At 42.1% G+C, this 24,427-nt stretch overlaps 1 protein-coding gene across 5 annotated transcripts in view; it reads right to left on the bottom strand.

Moving 5' to 3' along the window:
• RAI14 (retinoic acid induced 14) overlaps positions 1-21,453 on the bottom strand; it is an 86,462-nt gene extending 65,009 nt beyond the window's left edge. For all 5 annotated transcript variants that reach the window (XM_074166809.1, XM_074166810.1, XM_074166811.1 and 2 more), the window contains exons 1-2: positions 21,283-21,453; positions 11,722-11,813 (exon numbers count right to left, since the gene is read on the bottom strand). In XM_074166809.1, the coding sequence (XP_074022910.1) occupies positions 11,722-11,757 (36 nt within the window). In that variant the 5' untranslated portion in view covers positions 11,758-11,813; positions 21,283-21,453. The remainder of the gene's footprint in view (positions 1-11,721; positions 11,814-21,282) is intronic.
• Between the last annotated feature and the right edge of the window lie 2,974 nt (positions 21,454-24,427).

Below are 24,427 nucleotides of genomic sequence, written 5' to 3'. Positions count from 1 at the left end.
TCAAATTGGACTTGCTGCCTTCCCTTCAACAACACTACACAGCTACACAAAGTAGATACTATGTATTTTCCAGACTGAAAGAGGAGCTGTAGCTGCTTACTTGCCCAAAACTCTGCAATGAGTTAGTGAATGAGAAGAGCCTGGAAACAAGCTTCTTCCCATTTTTCCCCAGCTAATCTACATTAAAAGAAAAAAAAAAAAAGGCAAGTTTGGTGGTTACCACCTAATGTGTAATGCCTGAGCAAGCATCCAGATTTAAAAATGAGAAAAAAACCATACCACACATTATCTCAAAGTCAATATAACATATAGGTCACCCTTCAGCAGGCCTGAAGAAACTTACCTGTAGCCATTTCCCCCACACACTGCTCATGTTTGCCACGTCCCATTCGCTATATCACAGTTTAGCAGACAATACATAAATGACTTTCTACCTAAAATGATCCTGTAAGGAAAGCAACATTATTTGCAAACAAACAAAAAAATCCAGCCTTCATCTGACCTCATGCATCTTACCATCACCGGAGTAAACGGCTATATCTGAAGAGCACCTCGACAGGAAATTTTCAAGAATTTTTTGCTGTAACATTAATCTGAGCTGATGGCCCTCACAAACACATGGATAACACAACCTTCCTCCTCAGAGTACAACATGCTAAATAACCAGCACAGTAATCCAGCTGAAGCGAGACCTGGCTTGCAAACAAGGAGCCTACACTAAGAATAACAAAACCAAAACACCCTCAGCAACTTCAAGTTTACAAGCAAACAACATATGCATTAAGAAGTGGTATCCACTGCTGGAAAAAATTGCTGCCCGACACCAAGCCTAGGGCAGCTTCTTGCCCTACAGCGCTTCACACACATAGCACTGTATGCAACACCTATTCCAACGTTAACTGCAAGGATGCACAGCTGCATTGGTGTACTAGGCACACTTTGACACATGATGGGAGGCAGTTGTGAGGCAAATCGAGCAAAAGCGGAGACCAACAGGCTGTTTGTACCAAGAGAAGTGGGACAGGAACATAACTGGATGGGCAAAAAGAAATCCACAAAATCCCACTCTTAAGTATGCTATCACCATGCCAGTAAATGCAATTAACACACTCGAAGAAAGCTGGAACTTGCACTCTTTCTCAAACAACTACACAAGGCATAAGCACATGATACGGTATTCAGGTTCCCTTGCCACAGCCAGAAGAATTAGATAAAAGTGTCCAGCTTCCTCCCTTGATAAACACATAGAAATAACATGGTCAACGCACAGCTTTCACAACACCCTTCTCTCTAAACTGGAGAGATACAAATTTGATGAGTGGATTATTTGGTGGACAAGGAATTCGTTGGATGATCGCATTCAGAGAATAGTGGTCAACGGCTCAATGTCCAGATAGAGACTGGTGAGAAGTGGTCTCCCTCAGCGCTCTGTATTGGGACCAGTACTGTTCATCACATCTTCATCTATGACACAAACAGTGGGATCGAGTGCACCCTCAGCAAGTTTGTCGATGACATCATGCTGAGTGGTGCAGTTGACATGCCTGAGGGAAGGGGTGCCATGCAGAGGTACCTGGACAGGCTTGAGAAGTGGGTCCATGTGAACCTCATGATGTTCAGCAAGGCCAAATGCAGGGTCCTGCACCTGGGTCAGGACAACCTCCAGGATCAATCCAGGTAGCAGGATGAAGGGATTGAGAGCAGCCCTGCGGAGGAGGACTTGTGGGTACTGGTGGGTGAAAAGCTGGACATGAGCTGACAATGTTCACTGGCAGCCCACAAAGCCAACTGCATCCTGGGCTGCATCAAAAGCAGTGTGACCAGCAGGTCGAGGGAGGTGATTCTGCTCCTCTACTCCACTCTCACGAGACCCCACCTGGAGTACGGCATCCAGCTCTGGAGCCCTCAGCACAGGAAAGACATGAACCTGTTGGAGCATGTCCAGAGGAGGGCCACAAAAATGACCAGAGGGCTGCTGCACTTCTGCTATGAGGACAGGCTAAGACAGCTGAGGACAGGTGGGAAAAGAGAAGGCTCCAGGAAGACCTTATTGTGGCCTTTCAATGCTTAAAAGAGGCTTATAAGAAAGATGATGATGGACTTTCAAGGAGGGGCTGCACCAATAGGACAAGGGATAATGATTTTAAACTAAGAGAGGGTAGGTTCAGACTAAGGAAGAAATATTTTATGATGAGGGTGGTGAAACACTGGCACAGGCTGGGGGTGGGGGAGAATGCACAACAAAAACCCAACACACTCAAGACCCTAAAGAGGAACTGGCGCTGGATAACCTGCCAACCTGACCATCTGCAATAACCATGCATATTTCTATGATACATTCATAGGAAATCCATGCCTCACTAAAGCCCTGTCATATGCATCCATGAAGCCAGCATTTTGGGTATGGTTCCTGATTCAAAGCTCAGTCAAGCAGACTGAAGTCTTTCTTCTGACTTCAAAGGGCATTGTTTTAGTCTGTGGATAAGCAGACAGGTTACCCAAGTTTAGTAGATTCCTAAGAGGTTTCCACCACACAGCAAAACAAAGATCAAAGAGAAGAGGTATGCACCTGTGAACAGAGCAGAATAGGTATGTCAGACACATACATATGCATTAGTAACCACATTATTTGCAAAGTTATTAAAACACCTTTGCTTCTATCATCATCATCAAGTCAATGCAAGCGTTCTGGACAGTTAACTGAATATTTCATCTAAGATATGCACATACAGGATGTCTGGGCAATGAGACTCCTCAGACAGCTGTAGAGCAGTAATCAGATTATGTTTTGCTAGTTATATTATGTCACCTCTCAAAATCCAAATATTTGCATTTAGCATTAGGCATTACATGGTTCCTACCTCAAAATACTTAAAGGTAAGGTATGAAGTCCATTTAGCAAGCAAAGTACAGGAAAAGAAGAGTAGCTGTGGTAAGAATACATGTGAATATAAGCTGCAAGTCTAAAAGATGAAGACATCCTGCAGGTGCAGTTAAAAGACATTCAACCACAACTGCTTTTGCCAGCACAAAGTCAACAGTATTTTTAAAAGCTTAAGGTAGCAGCTACTTCTAGATAGCTTAGGTCTAGAAGTAGGAAAAACAGCTCATTAAATAGCTTTTTGCATGTCAGATTAACCACACAAGTCCAGGCAGCTATACTACTAACATATGGGTAAGGATGCCATAGCTTTTCCTGGGGCTAAGCCTCAAGGTTTTTCAGGCAGCTAAGAGTCTAGAATAAGATATCTCTAATTTTGTAAGAGCACTTTGCATCTTCCAACATGATTGCAGGCTTCCTGTATGATGTGTTTCAAGATATTAATTGTTATACAGGATCACAGAGAAGTCAAGTTTGAAAGACAGTCTACTTCATCTCTCTTGCTCAAAGGTGGGTCAACTATAGCAGCTTGCTCAGAGCCTTGCCGAGTCAGGTTTTGACTATTTACAGTACAAAATTACAATCAAGTATGAATGATTACAAATTATTAGCCTAGCATCAATTAATTGTAAAGTGACATTTTACTGAGCCTGTAATATTTCAAAAGTTCATTAGAGTAGGATCATCTATTAACAAAACTTGAGCAGCTGTTTGTAAAACACATGTACCACTGAGCTATAGCATACATACAAACTGTCTTGACACTAAGAGAGACACTGGTAATACGTAGCTTTTTCTCACTAGCAAAAAACTTCGTTAGCTTTCAGCCTTCTATTCATCCCACCTTTGTGGTTTTCTCTATACAGATCTGCAGTTTTCAAATGCTCCTTTAATCACTGTAACTAACACAAAGTGGTCAAGCCCGAACATCACCCATCAACCTCACCTTGACCAGCAAACCTGCTCTCAGTTGACAGAAAGCACCTCCTCACAGTTGTGTTGAACAGAGCAACTCTCTTATACAACTACAATAAAGGAAAGCCTCTTCATCCTCATTCCTACTTGCCTGCCCCATGCAGTGCTGCAGTAACCTGACCTTTGAACAAGTAAAGGTACCTTCAATGAAATGCTGAAAGTTCAACTGTCACAACTCTCCCTAAACACCACATGGTATTTCTTGGGAAGAATGGCCACTGACACACTCATTCTCCTCTACGCTTAAACTTCACGGATCTTCAGAAGATGTATAGTATGAACTTCAAGGAGATGCAAGTGTAGCAAGCAAGGGAGCAGAAAAGGGCTTGACATGCCCCTTACACTGGGCATTTGCCTGGACTACATGCAATCAGAACAGCTTCTTGAAGAATAGGACTAGCAAATGTTACTGGTGTAAGGCAAATTATACATCTATTTCAGCTTGATGAACTCCTTAATGTTTGCTGTCTTCTCCCAAAATATAAGCATAGGGTGAAAAAGCTCAAATTTCCAATAAGATAAAATTTATGGGCGTTATATTCTTTAGATAGTACTGCAGCACCTATTCACAGTATTTTTTTTTTCTTAGTAAAGACAGGACAACAGCCTTCAAACACAAAAACTGGACTATTTCTTTACATGAGTTTTAACTGACAACTTTGACAGCTGGACAGAATTAATTTTTTTTTTTAAATCAGATTAGGCATGAGTAGTGCCAAAAAGGAAGAGAGAGGATATAGTGTACCACAGTAAGAACACACAGACTGCTCATTTATCACATTTTTAATTTATTTTACTTTACATTTTAGTCTTACTAATGATCAACAAATAAATGAAAACATTACAATTGCTTTTTTCCAACTCTTCCAAACTCAGGCCTTTGAACTTTTGTGCTCTGTTTAAAGGGACACAAAAGACATGTTTCAACACAACAAAGATTCCTTTCTTGTTACCAGTATATTTAAAAATACTAACTTTTTCCAGTTTGTATGTGCCAATTTGCCTTTCTTCTTCCTACCCTGCCTCACTAGTGCTGCTTAATTTTGGTATTTGATTTAGTAATGAACTGTCAACAAGCTGGCTACATTCACTTTGTGGTTCTTCTGTACTTACCTACTACAATTTTGTATATTGCTGCTGTAACACCACAGGGTTTGACTCCATTTAAAAAAAAAATGGGAGGGTTCCTCTTCATCTTTGCAAATGTTTTACATATATTCCTTTTAATGAGGGATCACATGAGGATGGCCAAAACACTGATCCTGGCATGATCAGAACATAGGTGCAAAGTGTTTAGCTTGCCAGGCACCGCTCCGGCTGGCAGGGCAGACTAGTGTTGTGGCCAACCAGTAACTAATCAACGTTTCCTTTCATACAGCCTCCAAACCTTCCTCCAGATAGCAAGCAAGAAGTCTGGGATGACTAAGTTGACAGGCCTGGGCAGGCAGCATCTGGGAAGAGGAGACACCTTTCCCTGTCCCCAGCCTGTATTTACAGGAGAGTCATCAGCCCCATGTCATTCTGTGCTGGTAAGAATATGACTCTAGGGCCAATAATAATACAAGATATTATTAATTGGTGCACAAGCATGGGTGGAAGTCAAAAGGAAGGGAATGCAGGAGCTGCATGTCATTTCCTTAGGGCAGTGGTTCTGGGGCAAACACAGGAGCACAAAGCAGAGCCCAGGGGAGTGCACTGTGCTATCAACAGGACAGAGAAACCGCAAGTGGGTGAGCGAGGTCAACCCTGCAGGCTGGACGTGATACTCATTCATCCCCAAAGCTTCTTCTCATGTCCAGCACAGGGCTTAATAGTGTTGCACTTGCTATGCAACTACACTGTAAGACTGCCTGATTAGGACTGCAGTTGTTGGTGATCAACCCGATCTGTGGGTGAACACTGCACACTTAACAGACATGGGACTAGCTCCAGACAAAGGAATCATGAATTTATAACTGTCAATGTCATTTTACTACTGACTGACAAAGACTGTCAGGGAACCAACCAAGATGTTCTCTGCTACACTCCAGTCTATAATCCTGTTTTAGGAAATAACAACGTGTTTATTCAAAGTAAGCCAACTCCAACTCAGGTTCTTCTACTATAATTCCAAACAACATAGCACAGTTCTCATTTAACATATTCCCTTTCCTTTCTGCCCCAACCATCTGGAGATGCTGCAGGTTGTTTCTAGAATATCTGCAAGTTACCTAGCCTCAAACACTCTGCCAAGCAGAGTGTTTCCGATCTAGAGACAGCTGATCATACTTTCCCATCTAGAGACAGCTGATCAGCAGGCATCCCACAAGAGCCTAGTTATTCCTTCTCATAGAAGTTACCAAAATAGTAACTCTGACCCTACAGCTTCAAAAATCCCTCCCTCCTCTCCCCTCCCTTTCAGACCTTTTGTTTTTCTCTTCCATTTTCCCATACCCTTATCTATCGGTCTTTACTTGGCTTCTCCATTACATTTTCTATCCACTGTTAAAAGAGATGCTGCATAACTTAGAGACCCTCAGAGAGGGCTCAAGTACACCAGAACTACAGTTCACCTGAATAAGATAGTTTTTAAGAGTACTCTGAGCACATTCCTATTGTCAATAATGAAGAAAAGACAATACTTGGCAGCAAGAGGTTCACACTGAACTGACTCCAACAGGCAGCAGGTCTTACTCTACATACTGTAGGACTCAGAACACGTTTAACTTCTTTCCTGCACAAAGCATTTAGGCTTTGGCTGGGAGAGCAAACTGACTAGAGCAGAGCCTTATGCTGTCCAGAACTGGAGGCATGAAGCCAAACAGCTCTGGAGCAGAAAATGGGGTGGAAGGTAGGACTCGACTCCTGACAGAGAGAGGGAGAAGCAGGAGCCTCAGCACTTGTTTCAAGAGGGAGATAAGGCTAAATCCTCCTTTCCCAAGAAGAGAGGTGGTTGAGGACAATCTATACATTACAGAGATCAAATCTTCCCATACACACTGTATAGTGAAATCAGAAATTATTACTGAAGAATGCAGTAAGCTGAGGGAAAGCTATGATCATGACAATGTGTTTCAGGCTTATTTAATTCAAAAACCAACAAAATAAGGACACTTAGATTATATTTAAAAAAAAAAAAAAATCAAACTTCAGTAGTTGACTTTCTAAATAATTGGGTAAAGCCAGCAGAGAACATTGGTACTTCACTTTTTAGTCAGAGTGAAGTCTGCATGTTGGGGGTTTTTTTGTCACAATTGCCCTGAAAGAAAGCAGGACACGTACACAGAGTGGATAGTGCAATTTTCAACAATTCCCTCTTCCTTTTTAGGTTAATTGTAACTTTCAGTGCATAAAACAATTTAAGGGCTGTCTAAAGGAGATTCTGCTTTATTATTTTTAAAGTTGCCCCACCCAACTTTTGTTCTCCCACACATTCAGTCCAGAGCACATGGGAACACAGTGGTTTCAATGGAATGTATCCCAGCAATCTTTCTGTTCCAGACCCCCACGTAGCATTTTATACTTCAAAAACTATTGAATGGGAGCCTACTACCTAGAACATCAGGCATTAAAAAGAAGTGCCAAGTCTTAATTAGCATAGCATATAGATTAAGACTGAGATTTTATACAACATACCTAACTGCCTCATCACACTGAGATCTGGAACAATGACTACACCACAGGCCAAAAAGCAGAAATTTTCGTAAGAATTGCAAACTTTTCAACCCCCGCATGATAGTATAACAAATAGGCATTTCCAGAAATACCAGAAGTTAGAGCTGGCAATTAGCATTAGGAAATCCCAGCCTATCTTGGCTTGCTTCTGACAATAGCTACTTTTTCTGCTGAACTGCACAGTCAATTTTCAATTTTAAAAACACTCTACTATTTTAATTATTCAGCATTGAAGATATTTGGAAACAAATCCCAATTTTAATCTTCCTCTTGTCCAGTCAACAATCTAGCAATTAGAAGAAAATCGGTCATTCTTAAATTGCAAGACATGTTTTTCAGCTGATCTTCAATACTCATAGAAAACAGTCCTAAAAATTTTCAGTCAGTACTGGTTTTGTTTTAATTGGACTATTTCAAGCTCTTCTTTTCCAGCAGAAATAGTGAAGAACTTCTGTGTTACCGGGTAGAAATGTTCGTTCTCTCTCTTGTGAATAAACTACAGACAGTCTAGAAACAAATTCAAGCTCTGAAGTCACAGGATAGTTCCTGATACCGCCACACCAACTTTTTCAAGTGTTACATGTAATAGCCTCTTGCACAATTAAAATGGTAATGTTTTTAGGTTGTCAGCTTTTAGGTATTACTATTAGTAGGTTTTGAGTTTGGTAATGAGGAGCAAGAGGTGAGGAAAGAGTGAAGAAAATACAGCTTCTCAGGCAGAAGAGACTAGCTGCTTTGTCAAGACATAAATGCAATTTCTGTTGTTCTGTCTACAGACTCAAAGTGTGCACATTCACTACTTAGCTTCCAGTCTCAGCATTTGCTCCCACCTAGGCAACCCCTTCACAGATTTCTAGACTACAAGCATTCTCCTGTAACTACACATCACACTTTGACAAAACTCATTTGTGACAGAGCGATAAATGTCATTCCTCCACTCCAAATATATTTGTTCACATGGCAACAGTCACCCCCAAGGAAGGATTTCACAGCTATTAAGTCTGTCAAGGAAAAAAGATTCTCCACTTAATGGAGCTACCTGCACACACAGAGAGTGAATCAGGTGAGGTACAGGGGAGCTGAGCAGCAAAAGCATGGCGAGGAGTCATTCTCCCATCTAAGAAGACTCATGACCCTATCTCTCAACTGTTGACTATACCAATTCTGCTAATTATCAGAATCAGCAGATTTATTTACTTGTGTGTTCCTGCAACTCCTTTGCTGGCGTGCCCACACCTGTGCTTTTTAGGTCAATAACCTCAGGGTGTGATTTGACAATGCAGCTAAGCCAAGAAACAGTTGCAGAAAAGGATGTCCCGCTGTTCCTCCTACTTTCATCATTCCTTGCAGGGCTGACTCTACAGTGAGACAGAGTATGGAGTTAAACAGCTAAAACTCACCCCACAAAGTAATTTTCCATCACTGAACTGACTCACTGCAGGATCAGATACCCTCAAAACCAGAAGGGCAAAGATAAAAGAAAAGGGAGCAGGGACATTGGAAGCTCTAAGACTGGTGTAGCTACAGCACCAAACCAAAGCCCTGCAGCAGGGACAGAGATATGTGCATGAATACCAGCAGTTGTGCCTACTTTCAATTCAGCCACTCCAGAATAGCCTAGAGACCTTTAATTAGCCAGCGCAGTCTCCCATGTGGTCTTCATTCCAGCATACAGTTTTATGTTTTCGGCCAGAGAAGTGTTTGTGTGATTCTTGTTTCTCACACACACCTTCAAGACTCATTCCTACTCCTCCCCCTCTTCCGATCTTTTTATGCTAACAGTGAGGCTAAAGAGAAGGATATTGTTCCTTCCCCCAAGATGCCTTCAGTTCTACAAAATAAGACATTAAAGATTTCCTCGAGAAAGAAACACAATGGAGGTGGGATGAGAAAAAGAATCCCTCCGTTCCTGCTGACTTTACCTTTATCCCCAATCCAAAAGCGGAGAGCACCTCTTATAAATTGTGATACAAATAAGACTAATGCCAATTAATACCACCTCCTCTTCCTCCTCCCCACAAAATATAGCTAAAGGCAGTTTCTGGAAACTGAAGAGAAGGATAATATTCCTTGCTTATCTTGCACAAAATATAGAACAGCTCCTGTTGGCTGTTCTGAACTATGCCCTTAAGATTTGGCTTCAGAACAGAGGAAACCAGACTGTCACGGATTTAGTCCGCTATGCTCTTAGAGCTGCATATCTAAATTTTAGGTATCTGAAAAATCCTTTGTGGTCAACTTTGTCTCCAGTCAGTAGACAGCAGTAGTATCAAAACAGCAATTACTTTCAACAATTCCACTTGGTTTTCGGGAGAGGCATAAGCGAGTTATCAAGGTCAGCTAAGTATGGAATAAGTGAATGAGTGCAATTTATAACAGCAGGTGGACTAGCTACAGCAAGATCTAGTTGCATCACGCATGTCACTTAGCCTTTGCTCTGGAGCAGTACACCAGCCAACTAGCATAAAAGTGTGAATGAAGTCATCCTGACACACAGGCACACCTAACCTCCATAATACCAAATGTGTTCATGTATCAGCCAAGGGACTGTTCTCATTACTGAAGCAAATGCCTATAAAAAGTTTTACTGGTGTAGGTGAACTCAAAATAGCAATTGCTGCTACTCGTTGCAACAAGAGCAACAACGTCTGACCACAGAATTCTAGCAGTTCTAAATCGAACAGCACATCCAGTTATATGAGATGCCAGAGACTTGTGACATTATTTTATTTGTTGCAAAGCGGACAAGACACTGTGCCACTGGCTGATTCAGTCTAGTGTCTAGCAAAAAGTCAAACATTGCTAAAGTAGTGTTTCCCTCTGTTCCCAAAGGTTGGTTGATGTATTTATCTCATTTATAGAGGTAGTCTTTTTAGAAAGAGCTCTTGCTAAACTGGAGTAGAGCATCCACCAGTGCTGCTGCTACAAGCCAAAACAACAGCTGCACCAAATAGCAGCTCAAAACCTGTAGCTCAAAAGACTTTTTAAGCAGTAATCAGCACATCTGCAGATTACGCAAGAGCATCTCTACCTTCTTTGCAGTTAACGAAGTGCATTACAAGCCAGCTAAAGACACAACTCTTATGGTGTGACATGAGACCATCTTTATGTCAAAGCACAGCCTGTACGACTCCTGAGTGCAGCACGTAATTTTATTCCCGAACATCAACACCACTGAAGAAGCTCCACTTTCAAACTTAATGCATCTTCACCAAACATGGTGAAGGACCATGGACCAAGGACAATGTTCTAGGACCCTGTGGGAACCTGGCCATGACAAACAACAATACATCATTTCTTTCAAAGCAGCACAGAAATTTAGGATGACAGATAAAACATTACATTCTTCACAGATCATGGAGATTTGTTGCTAATTCCACACAAAATCTGGGAAGTCAGTTAAACATAAAGCTATTTCACTGACTGCTCACCACACTATCAAATAAGCATTAACTTTAAAGCATGACAAGAAGTTGGAACGAGTAGCAGTAGGAAAGACAAGAACAGGCCTAGACTACAGCAGTTCTGCTGCTCCAAGGGAACTATGCTTACTATACAAGTTCAAGCTTGGACCTCCACTGATACTACTACTACGAGCAAGAGGCAATGTATGACATGCAGCCTAATGTCTTTCTAAATGCAGTTCTGAAGAGTCTCCTGTAGGATCTCCACATTTACATCTGTCATCTTCACTGCTCATGCCTCTTATCTACCTCTCTTGTTGCACTAGAACTGATAAGCCACAGCTGCCCTAATTGCACAGCTGGTTCTGTATTCTTGCTGACAAAGAAACCCTGCCACAGACTGAAGAGACCTTTCGTTAAATGCTCAAACACCACACTGATAAGAATGGTATTATGCCTAGGCAGAAATATGATTGGGTAGTAAAGTCCTCACTATGTTTAATGCTGTACCTGGAACAAAGTTTCAAACCAGGCACCAGCACGAATTCTAACAAAGTTTTATAGACCCCACACATGCACATGATTCAATTATAGGGAGCAAGGTACTGAAATACTATTAATTTGCATAACAGAGAATTGCACTCCAAATAGAAACAGGCTACTTCATACTGCAGTCAGCTGTTGCCTTTGTGCTCAGAGAAAGGTTTTCTTGTCTGTAATTCATTAACCTACAACCTTATCAAGGTGGGAGTGAAGAATTTGTTTCCAGCATGGAAACCAGCAGTCAAACTAAGCAGAAATACTTACGTCACTCTTCCTGAACTTTGCTTTTAAGCTCTTCATGCTGATCACATTCAACCTTCCAAATCTTTGAGGAGCTTTTTATCCTTCTTCAATATCTAAACAAAAAAGAAAGAAAAATAAGATTCCAACTTTATACCATTCAGTTCAGTGGCAGCCAAGTCTGAATTGAATTTGCATACCTATATCACCCTTTGAGGATTTAGCTCTCAAGCTCTAAAAAAGATTAACAGCCAGCTAAGGGAAACTTTCTGTTTCTCCAAACTGAAAAGCAAGCCTAAGTCTGACCACAGAAGAATAGAGCAAATCCTTACCAAAAACTCAAGCATGTATGATGTTATATTAGCTACCTCTCAACATAATCAGATCACTGACATGCTCATACATGTAGCAGCTTTCTCTGCCCGCTGCCTATTTTAACATTATCACTGGAACAGGTTGCCAAGGGAAGTTGTGGATGCCCCATCCCTGGAAGTGTTTAAGGCCAGGCTGGATGGGGCTTCGAGCAACCTGCTCTAGCGGAGGTGTCCCTGCCCATGGCAGGGGGGTTGGAACTCGATCTTTAAGGTCCCTTCCAACTCTAACCATTCTATCATTCTATGGTTCTATGATCAGGGCTGTCATTTGTAAAGGGAAAAGCAGAAATAAGTATGCAAAGTCATTCATTAAAACTTTACTATCCTACAACTGTGGGTCTACACTGAGTAGCAGAAGTACCACACTATTGTATGTACAAGTCTAATAACGAACCATATTCAAAATTATACTTAAACCATGCATGACACATACTAGGACTGCTCAAGACAACATAGCAGATAGAACCATCTGAGCAAGAACAGAAGCTATCACTGGAAAAATTGCTTTATACTCTTCCCCAGAAGAAACTATATGTGTATTCTTGGAGTCATAGCTGGTTTTAATTTGACAGTGCACTATCACAGTCATGTTCCCTCTTCCTCCCTTTCAAGTGAAGAAAAGCAGCAGTTGCACAAACATATACAACTAACATTACAGGCAAGCTGAAAGCGCTCACAGTGGAACAGGGAGTCAGTGCCCAGGGCGAAGTTTCCTACAGAAAGCTTCGATATACCACATATTACCCATCTAAGACAAATGTAACGGCAAACAGCATGTTAAAGTAGCATGGCAATGTGTTTTTTCCTACAGCACAGCAGAAAAACTTAATGAAGAGCAACATACATCTGGGCTGGGCAAAGCCATCTAGACAAAAATGTTGCAAATTTCTAGTTTTACAGTACGCTCACTGGAATAGCCAGCCCCTCTCATCTGCAAGTTTTAGCTGCTATATAAATTCCTTCTGAAGGAACAGTTTAAAGTAAAGGATGTTCAGCTGTATAAACTTCCTCCCTCCACACTAGAAAAAAAGGAGAAAAATATTACAAGTCTAGTCAGATAAATAAATAACTGAAATGAGGACTGGAGCATAAATTCAAACAGGTCATGCAGGGTCACTAATGTTTCACACGGCTCTTCAGAAACAGTAGATTATAGTTTGATAAGCAAAGTAAGATTCAATTGTTTCATAAAAGAAAGTCCCTTAATATTATGAAGCAAGTTGCTATGTTCTACACGATCACTCTGATGAGTTTTAAAATGCAACTACACAGTATACTCTTGGTAGAATATATATGAATGCTTCCACAAAACATGATGATAAGTACCATTCAGGAACAGCAATGAGTGCTAAGTAAACATGTCATTTAGTTCAACCTCGTATTCATCTGACAGCTATTTAAGACAAACACAAGTACACTTCTTCAAAAAAACCCAAAGGAAAAATCCCATGCACTACATACACACAAATATGTTTCCCACAGAACACACACCTCCAGTAGGTAATTTGGATGGGGTAATTCTGTAGGCTGTTAAAATACCATTAAATTTAATTAAATAAGTCTAATTAAGCAGTCATTCTGAAGTTATATCAGATTCCTGATTGCTTTCAGATATACGAACAAGGGGTTTCATTTGAAATTCTTGCTTTTCCTCTCAAGGAGGACAGGCTTGTGGCATTTTGTTGAATTCTTTAGCATGCAAAAGGAAAAGCAAAAAAAAAAAACCACTTGCAAAAGCTTTTCATTCCCTGGCTTAAGAGACAATTTCTAAGCTTCTTCCCAACTGAATGGAGTATTTGTAAAAAAATAACAAAAAATAAAATTAAAAAAGGCAAGTTTTGAACAGTCAAAAAGAAAGAATTATTTTAGGTTGCACTAAGAAAAGCATACCACTTTATTTCTGCTACACCTACTCAAATTTTGAAGAAAGCATTTAAATTGCACAACAGCTGTCATAACCTGCACTGGAAAGGAGCCCAAACCTCAGCAAGAGCCCAATAATCTCCTAAATCATTCTCTAGCAACACTAAGGGTGATGAGTATCACAAAGACCAGAAATTCTAGGCTACAGACAAGACACTTAGCTGGCCTTTTTTACATACCACACTGGAAAAAAGAAAAAAGGAAAAAAAAAAAAAAAAGGAAAGAAAAGAAGAAAGAAAGAAAGAAAATGGAGGACAAAAACCCAAACTGTTTTTAAAACTTTAATATCATACAATATCCCACAAAATCCAAAACTTAATGTGACTTTTAAAGTTAAATATATTTGACTAAAAAGGTAAAAAGTTTAATTAGGCCAGTTAATAAAATATAAAGAAATCCTGTGCACGGGGAATTGAAAACAAGAAATCTTTCGTCACATTCATTTTGCCAAAGAATTGTCTGCCATGGGCTGTCTTTCCCTTTCCCACCCCCTCAGCCTTTTTGGCTCCCATGAACAAAATATTTGTTATAGCTTCCATGGAAGATAGAGTACTCAACTACAGGGCTACAGAGGGGAAGACAACTCCTTGTAGGTATATGCACAGAACAGCTGCAAAGCTGGACTCTTCTATGAGGAACCTGTAATGCAGTCTAATTAACAAGCTTTGCAAGCACTCCTAATGTGCAACTTTTTCCCTCTTTTGAGGAAGGAAGAAGGGAGTTGAGCTGTGTTTTTATTAGAAGGCAACTTATTTTTCCCACAGGATACTTCACCTCTTGCGTAAGAGCATTTTATACACTGAATGTGAAACTCAAGTCCTCAGCATAATTAAAAAAGCAGGCACAAGCACACAAAAATGGCATTCACAAGTTTAGTGTGTCACACCTGTATTTTTTCCATAAGAGGTAGTTAAACACAAACATTAAGATTACAGCTTGTGCATCATCATGCACATAATCCTTCAGCTGTAGAGATAAAAACCCGTGAATCAGTGAGGACTGCCTTTTCTTGGCACTGTTTAAAGGAGGAAGTCACCTCTCAAAGGGTGTAATTATTGGAATTGATGCAAAAAGAGGTCAGCATCCTGATTCATCAGAGCTTTACGACAACTGTTCATTTGCCAGAGGGGGGATAAAGGAAGCGCCATTAATATACTCCTGTTTTACAAGATAGGAAGCGACTACTAGAAATTCACTAGGGAGCACCAAGACATTTCAAAATAGTATGTCTGCAATGAATCACAGGTATTAACAAGAAGCAATCTCTGCTAATAGTGGCATTTCTCTGTTTTCAGAAACAAGTGTGATAATAAATACTGAATGCTGTCATTTTGTAGCTGCAGCAAGTTAGCTGTAGAGAAGTGCTTAACTCCAGGGATTCTCAACAGCTAATGCTTATCACATGCTTTTAACCATTAGCTCCAAAATTAAATATCTAGTCCTCTATCTCATCTTCCTTCATCTTAATGTTAAGAAATAGCTTTCAGGAATACAAGCCACACAAAACAGCTTTAGGTTGATGGTAAACCTATCTAGTTAAAAGAAGAGACACTGCAGTGGTAGTAATCTTTGTCCTCAACAATTTCATTGAAACTGTGTTTTAATACACAATACGATCTTTAGGTTTAAATGCAGGAAACAGATTAGGATAATCTTCCCCACTGATTTACAGTGAAATTCGTGGAAACGACTGTAAACAACAATACTGACATATATTTTTTCCTTTCATTAAATTGCATTAAAATCAGAGCAAGGCCTTTCAAACAATGTTACAATCAACTCCTCGAATGGCCGAAGGTCCAGTGCTGCAACAGTAAAACAGCCTTAGTTTTACTAAGTAAAACTAGAAGTTCACAGTAAAATCCTACACTTTGCACACTGTCCATGCCAATGACAGTTATCCTTTACTAAGTACTGATTTCAATTAATTTAAGTGTCAAAAAGCTTGCACCTCTTTCAGAGCACCCTGAGAAGTCTCAATCTCAGACAATGCTCTTTTGCAACAAAGCACGATTCATGTCATCAACTAATTTCCCCTTCCCATGCCAAAAATACTTCTAATTTTTTTTTTTTAACCTTGTGAGGTTACAGAAAAGAGCCAGAGATTCCATGCAAGATCTGGCAACATAAAGAGAAAAAAAATATTAAAAGAGGGTCTGAAAGAATACTGTTACCACCATACACTTACATGTCCTTTGTATGAAAACACCTGTGCTCACGGGAAAGTAACGGGTCCCAGAAGTGTCTTCTCCCAAAGCACAATGCCACCATTTATTGTCTGGGTGATTACTTTGTAAATCACAAGACCTGCTCTTCTCTGACACAGAAGCACAAGCCTTTGTGGCAACCAGCACTTTGAATCATCCAGATGTACCCACACTACTAGCATCTCTTCTGCTGCCCACCTTCAGTACCCAACTTGTCAAATGCTTCACATTCCTGAGTTCCCCTCATCTAATATCCAATACCAAGAACACGCCCAAACCCAAGCTTCTCCTTAGCACTGCCAAAGCCACAGGACCACCTGGAGGCATTAGCTATTGACCAGCCTCTTTGGTTGTTCACACATAAATGCAGCAAGCCCACACTGTCCTAGAAAAATCCACCCTACACTTCTTCTCTGACTACCTTCTCATTTCCAACCAGTTGAGCATATTGTTCTCTCTATTTCTCAGGCCAAAGCATAGAAGCATGTATGCTATGACCAAAAAAATGGGAACATTTCCCCACTCTTTATCAGCACAGCTCAGTTTTTCCATCTTGAGTAACCCATCCTCCTATCATAAGAAAAGTCAAATGGAACCAAATTTTTTTAAACTTAATGTCACCTATAAAGACAAATAATTCTTGGCTTGGTTAATCTACTATTACTTACTAATGAAAACACACTGAAAAATGCACTGAGAAGCCCAAGTACTACACAAGAGTGGGAGTGATTTATATACAGTTAATCCTACTCTAAACAGAATCAGGCATCAGAGATAGCAAGGGCCTTGGGTAACTTAGTACAATCACTCTATCTGTTCACAAATCACAGACAAGGATGTGCTGAACTGTACAAATTTAAGCATTTGAGCCCCAAAGTTAGAGCTCCATAGATACCGCATCACTAATAGATCTACAGCTATCGCTCCTCCCTCCAGAACACTTTGAATCAGCTCTCTACTCTTAGACTTCCTTTTGATATTCAGAATTTGAAAATGTTAAACTTCATTTTTAATGGAGTCAGCTGAAGCGGTACTGGCCTCTGTGGATGTTACACTCCCAATACAAACCCAGGCAAGACTGTCAATGTAGGGATGCATGCAGTTTGTTAAATAGCGTTTTCAAAATCAGTTCTAGAAAGCTAGGCGAAAGCTTGCATCAGCAAGGCCTTGACACAGTGAATTACAGCAGAAGAGAGAAAAATCAAAATGTGTCATTGCCCTGATTTGTTTACTTGGCTTATGAGACAGTACTCAGACAAAATCCTAGGTCAAGAGAAGTCCAGGCAAATTTGTCATTCACTCATAACATAGAACTTTACTCTGTTCTTACTCTAGTTCTTTTGTCTGGAAGTGTCTGTCAACACACATCCAGCTCACTGAAGAACACAGTAAAAGAGACAAGACTTCTGCATGAACTGGGACATACAGCTGTCCTTCTCTGCTTTCATTTTCCCTGTCTCTAAAACAAAAAGGCCTTCCCCCCTTACATGCACCTCAAACTTGAGACCATACACTCTGGTTTGATCATACATAAGGTAAGTTGCAATCCTGAAGGCTTTTCCATGTCCAATGTTTAGTCCAACAGGGCTAGATTGGAACTGAAGCATCCAGCTACAACTAGAAATAGGGAAAAATGATGCATATTACCACTTGTGAAATGCCAGTTCTTAAATGAAAAACCCACATGGATAACAACAGCCAGTACTTGTCTACTTACTCCCTTCCTAATACTCTGTATCAACCATTCTACCACATGCTCTTCAGAATTGGCAAACATCTGTACAAATGCAACATTAAATCTATGGAGAGACATATTCATGACCTTATGAATGAATATTCTGAAATAGCCCAAGGCAGAACAGTCACCTATTAGGACAGGAGTTAGGAAGACGGGAAAATCAATTTAATTTATTTAAGGCACTTGCAAGCTCTACTCCCACAAACACTGCCCTTCTACTTTTGAAAGGTCTTCGAAGGGTTTCCTACTGTAGTCTAGAAATACCTTCAGCGCCTGTGCTGATAACACAGCTCCCCTATTCAGCTTCCAAGTTCTTGGGTGGGGAAAATATTTCAGCTGATGAAAATGCAGTACCTTTTTAAGCATTACCCAGAAATGGAAAGCGAGTTGTGTATGTTTCCATCCCTCAAAAAATAAGTACTAGGAATTCAGAGATCTTCTATCCTGGTAGATTAACAATGCTATAAGCTAGCAGAATATCAGCAAGACTAACACCTGTATCTTAGTGATAATCACGTGATTTTTTCCTGATTTTACTCAGGTTGTCAAAACTTATATTCAATAGCAGCAGCACTAGGTGCCACACAAATATTGGAGAAGATCTAGTGTTTAAGATACTTCTTCCAGCCTTCAGAGATCCATATATCTCTAGATCTGCCCTAGTTACCATGCTGATGTCTCAGGCAAATCCTTGTAAACAAGGTCCTCAGAAAGCACTCAAGTGTCAAACTCCCCAGAGACGTTCCAGGGTGTCCCAGCCTTTGGGAATCCAGACATCTGCAATAACCAACAGTACCTCCTTGCCTCTCAGCAATTATGAGGAAAAAAAGTGGAACAGAACATTCTCTGAGCAACTGAAGTTACAGACCAGTGCACAAATTCTTTTTCTATTGTAATGACTGAACAAACTTGGCTCCTTGGCTCTCCACCTTACCCATGACCTCTACACATTCAGATAAAAAAAACCACACATCTTGTTTTACAGTATTTTGAATACCAGCAATGGCTTCTAGGCACAAAACCAAATAGGGACTATGGCAGCTTTAGAAAATACACATAAGTTACTACAGCACTCATCTAAAATTCAAGGTCTGCCTGCAGAGGAAGGACCTGGGTCAAGATCTAACACTTCCCAGTCAAATGCACAATCAGGTCAGAGGCTCTCTCCTCCAGAGATGGTTCAACCTCAGCACACCGACTACTACCACCATCACCTCCAGGCATTACTGGCCATCCTGTTACGGACCTCACCACGAGGGAAGGATGCTCTTTCACTGCTGTGTACTTCCACTCCAGCTGTCCTTGGCAAGTACCTAGAATGGCAGCTAGCCCCAAGCGCCAGGGGAGATCTTCAGTTGCTTCCACATTTTACTAGACTCGCATTTGTCTCTGGCAATATGACAGAAATAGGCTCTGATCTAACGTATTACCTGAATTACAGCTATTTGCACTACTTCCTCTATAACCTAAAAGCGCATTATTAGATGACCCTCAAAATGTAAGGAGCCGCAAGGACTGACAACTCTGAAAACAAGTGGCAAGCTACCCCAAATGCAGAGCTATCACCTGTGCGCATTCACAGGCACCTAGAGAGCAATTCCAAGGAATGCAGGCAAGAGAACAGGCTTCTCAGACATGCAAGAAGTATGCACTCAGCAGGAGAGCCACTTACTCAAACCTATAACCGCAGAAGATGTTACAGAATGCTGTGTCCCCATCTTGGGATTTTCAGTAGTCTATCTCTGCCACTAAGCAAGGCACTAAAGCTTTGAACTCATTTGTTCTAGTTTTGCTTGGTTTTCCTCTGTAGTTATTCCAAGCATTATCCCTGTGCAAAAAGAACTAGCCCACAATCAGCTCTCAAAAGGAATGTGATTAATGTATTGTTGCAGTAGGATTTAGAAATTGCCAACATCTCACACAAGAACTTAGCTTTCATGTTTTTCCACACGCTGCTTCATCCTCAAAAGAGGCACAAACTCCTTATCAGAAAGGAGGAGAAAAAAAGTAAGATAACGGGGAACATACAAAAAGATGGGGGGGGGGAAATGAGGCAAATGAACAAACCCTCTTGTGAAATGCCTACATTGCTTCATGAGACCAACAGCCTCCCACCTAGTCTCTTCTCCACACTTGATGTCATCCATCTCTTAGTTCAGGGGAAGGGAGGGGAGGAGGTAGCATTTTACTGCTTTGCTAGCAGATGCACTCTTTGAAGAGGGAAGGGAAGGGAATAGCACAGGGCCAATATTTTTGGAGACTGGAAGGACAGACGCCTGCTACTGCATAGTGACTTATTGGCACTGAGCTTGGCTTCAACTCAAGAGAACCCTGAGCTCGTATCAAGCCTCGTTGTACTCAAATGCTCTTTCACTCTGGTTCATATAGTTGTTATGCAATTCTTCTATTAGTAAATAAAATCTCATTGACAGCTTTCCATGAGCATCCCAAGACAGGAGCCAAGCAAGTCACTGACAAGATATTTACTAAATTAATTTACTCCTAGTTAATCTAGGACATCAGAAGGGCTTTCTAAAATGATGTATGTGTAGTTTTTTGGCATTTGATTTCTTTTTAAAAAGTAACACACATTAATCTGCAACCCACTGGGATAAATAGGAGAAGAAAAAAGGAGACTATGTCTTCTACCAAAGTAGCTCTCACTCCACTACACCACAAACGTTTTATATCGGTTCTGTAATAAGCATGCCCACGCTCACTATAGAAACAAACGGGGGAATTTGTCAAGACGCTGCAACGCTGATAAAGCAGAATTTAACTAGTCTTTTCGCAGGGAGAAACTTAGGAATGTCACAAGTGGCGGCGGCAGGCTGCGGGAGGCTGTGCGAGAGAAAGCAGTATCTTTGGCGTGCTCTGTTGGAAGTTAAGAGGCACAGGTTCCTGGTTAAACTCGATCCGACTCCTAAAGCAGGCTATTCTGAAGGTTTCTCCTCAGAACAGTTGAACTCCTGTCAGCCCCCCCCCCCCCCCCCGCCGGGAGAAGGAGCGAAGAGGCGGCACTGCTGCCCCCCGGTCCGAGACAAAAAAATAATCATAAAACGATAAATAAAGTAAATAAACAGCCAAGCGGCAGCGACTCAAGGGCTGCCCCTTCCCTCCCTCCCCGGTGTTCTCCGCTCGCCCACACCGGTGCAAGAGAGCTCTACGGGGAAAGAGAAGGGCGAAGTTTCCTCACGTTGGGCCGCCCGGAGGGTTTCTCCCCTCAGGATCCGCCGGGAACGGCGACGGCAGCAGCCCCCCGCAGCGGGGGGGGGCCGCAAACAAAAGCCCCAATTCACACCGCCCGCCGCCTCCCTCACCCTTCACCGAAGACGCCCCTCACCTTCGCCGAGCCGCCGCGGCCGCCGTCCCCCTGCCCCGTTCACGATCACCGCCGCCGGCCGCGCCGCGCACCGAACCGCGCCGCCGAGCTGAAGGGCGGAGCGGGCTCCGCCGCCACGCGCCGCGGGAGGCTCGAGCGCTCCGCGCGGATAGGGCGTGACATCACTCCGCGGGGGCGGGGCTCCGGCCCCCCCCGCTCCACGCGGGGGGAAAGGGAGGGGTGGGGAGGAGGCGAAGCCCCCGTGTTGTAGGGGGGGGCGGAGCCACGCCCCTGCGGAGGAGGGTCACGTGGCGGCGCGCGGATGTCCCACCCTGAGGTGGAGGGTCGCTGAGGGGAAGGGTGGGAAGGAGGGAGCCATGGATGAGGCTTCAAGGAGTCCACGCTGCTCGCCCAGGGTCGGGGGTGTGTGGGGACGTGGGTGTCAAGTCCCGCCCGCCTCTGGGCGCCATCTGGTCTCCTCAGAAGAACGCTGAAAGAGGGGGAAAAAACCCATAAAAAATCATCAAGTTTTTCACAGAGCGGGAGTGCTTCGGCTGCGTGAGGGGAGTCCTGGGGGTCAGTTCTCCCCCAAAGCTTCCCCGTGTGTCAGAGTCTCCGTTCGCAGAGCGCTAAGCGGGAAGGGTTGCTTCAGAGGAAGGAGAAGTGGGATGGTTCTTGTTTAATAGCCACATTGGTGACCGCCGTAGTGTTTGGTTACTTAGCTTAGAGGTTAGAAAATCACAAGTGGGCTTTGTAGCTGTGCCAAGGTACCGCGTCACTGGACGTGCTCCAGAAGTCTCTTTTCCTAGGCCAAACCCCTCTTCTCAATGTTGAACCTCTAGAGCGCCTCTTCTCAAGTCTTCTGGCAAGCCGATGGCAAACCACCTCAATACCTCACCAAAAAGATCATGGTTGCCTTCACCTGTGCAAGGAACTCTGGGCACTTCATCCACGAATCACCCCATTCAGTGAGCTGGTGAGCCTCTGCCTACCATCCCACGGCCAGAGTCCTGGCAGAGTTGCTGGTAGGCTTCCCACCCTGTCATGCTGTTGTGCTGGTCCCTCTCACCACAACAACCTTCCCCACCTGAGAAGGTCTCCTTTAATCTCTGTGATCGCTCTTATCCCTGTTCTCCACCATATCCACACCTTCTAAAGTGGCAAACAGTACAGGGAGGAAATGAGCACTTCAAATAACTTCAGGTCGTTATTGTAATAGTGGCAAGTATTGTTATTAAACAAATACACTTGATTATCACCAAAAGCATACTTTCCTCTGCTAATCTGCAGTCCTTACCTTGCACAATTTGTTTTGCATGTGTTTTACCGGCCATAGTCATACCAACACTGTTTCCTCTCTTTTTTTCTTATGAAAAACACACACACCAATGCTAATCTAATATAGTTAATGCTGAAAATTTAATTTGCACAAAAACCCAATAAAAATAGGAAAATTAAAGTTCCTCAGCAATGCTAGCTCAGCAGCTACAAAACATATTGTAATTATTATGCAATTATTTTTAATCCCAGTTATTTTTAAAAGCCAAATACGTGTGTACAATATGGTTAGAAAGTCTCCTGCCTGTTTCTTCCAACACCAGCAAAATTCCATGTAATCATGTGTGACTAACATAAAAATTATTTAATATGTGAGTACAACCTCTTACATTCTGAATAGTTTGACCATGTTGAATTTTTATTTCCGTTCTCAGCACCAGCATATCATAAAGATGGCGTTTGGGTATGTTTGCATGGGATAGTCATGTATAATGACACATGAATAATAAATAGTACTCTTTGGCTATGGTGTTATAGAATATTCAGTTCTTGAGAACTGGGAAATACAGTATTTACTAGTTCCCAAAGAAGTATTGTCCATCGTCTCCTAAACGGTGGCCCAGGATAAAGGCTTTGGGCTTTGAAGTGGCAGCCATCTTGAATATGTTAAACCAAACTGATCTGTCTGACAGAACCCAACTGCCCTCCAGGTTAGTCGCCCTGCACGGAAGACTGTGCTTTCATCTCTTCTTTTCTGGCCCCCCTTTTGGGTCCCTCTCCAAGGGCAGGGCATTGCCTCTCATTCAAAACACTCCGATATAATTGTGTGGCTGAAGCCTCTGTGGGCAGACCACAAGATTAGGAGTCAGGAGATCTCAACTCTGTTAACTAATTTTGCCCTCAGTGCTCTGTAGGACTCTGAGATAGTCATGTTTTTCCACCTGTGCTTCTACTGTCTGTCTACAGGGTGAGAACAACTCCTTCAGAGTTTTATTAAATGCTCAGCATGAGCTAAAAGAAGTTGTCAGTAAGACAGAGAGAATCTAATCTGCAAGAGGCAGAAGGTGGAGTACATCCTACACAAGCAGCTTCTCTCAAAATCTGAGTATTGGCACGTTGGCAGTGTGACGCCTTTCCTACGCCGCTCCGTTCAGTTGTACAACAGGCATGAGGTGAGGATGGGAGAGGAAGAGAATACTCTTTTCTGCTCAGCCTCCTGGAAAAGCTGGGGGTGTTGCAGCCAGTTTTGACTTTGAGCGGCTGCCCACGTGATGAAACCACCCATGCAGTCCCAGCTACTTCTCCAGAAGGGAGAGGCCTGGGAGAGGCCTGGAATTGGCTTAAAGATGTCTTTAGCCACACCTTATCACTCTGTAGCACTATCTTGATAACATCTGCTAATTACCTTACTTGGCATTGTTAATTTTTTTTCTGCTGCTTCTGTCTACTGCCTTCTGTAGAACACAAAGCTCAGGTCACATCTCCACTTAGAAATTATTTGCAAAGGAAATCACACTCCTGAGCTGGTTGATCACTTCCCTACTATCCTTCAAGCAGCTTAAACCTGTTCTATGAGCCATGAGTGCCATGCTTTCTCTTCACTTGTTGAACTTGTTCTAGTCTGATTATTTCCAATCTGAATATAGTTTGTTTTGCATTAGCTGTTATTTTTTGCTGAAGGATTAAAGAAAGTTTGGGGACTGTTCTTAGTTTATAGTAACATGTTTTTCTCACCCTTTGTAACAGATGTCCCCCATAAATGCAGGAATCTCTGTGGTAACAAGTGAGACAGCTAAAAAGTGTGGTTTGTAAATGCTCCCACTAAAGCACTTTCTTTTTTTAATAACTTGTTAGCAGAGAAAGGAGGTACTTGATGCCTCTTCACAAT

Source organism: Numenius arquata, chromosome Z, assembly GCF_964106895.1.
Source record: "Numenius arquata chromosome Z, bNumArq3.hap1.1, whole genome shotgun sequence".
Lineage (NCBI taxonomy): Eukaryota > Metazoa > Chordata > Aves > Charadriiformes > Scolopacidae > Numenius > Numenius arquata.
The sequence above is the reverse complement of the archived record's forward strand: the minus strand, read 5'-3'. Positions and strand labels throughout refer to the sequence as shown.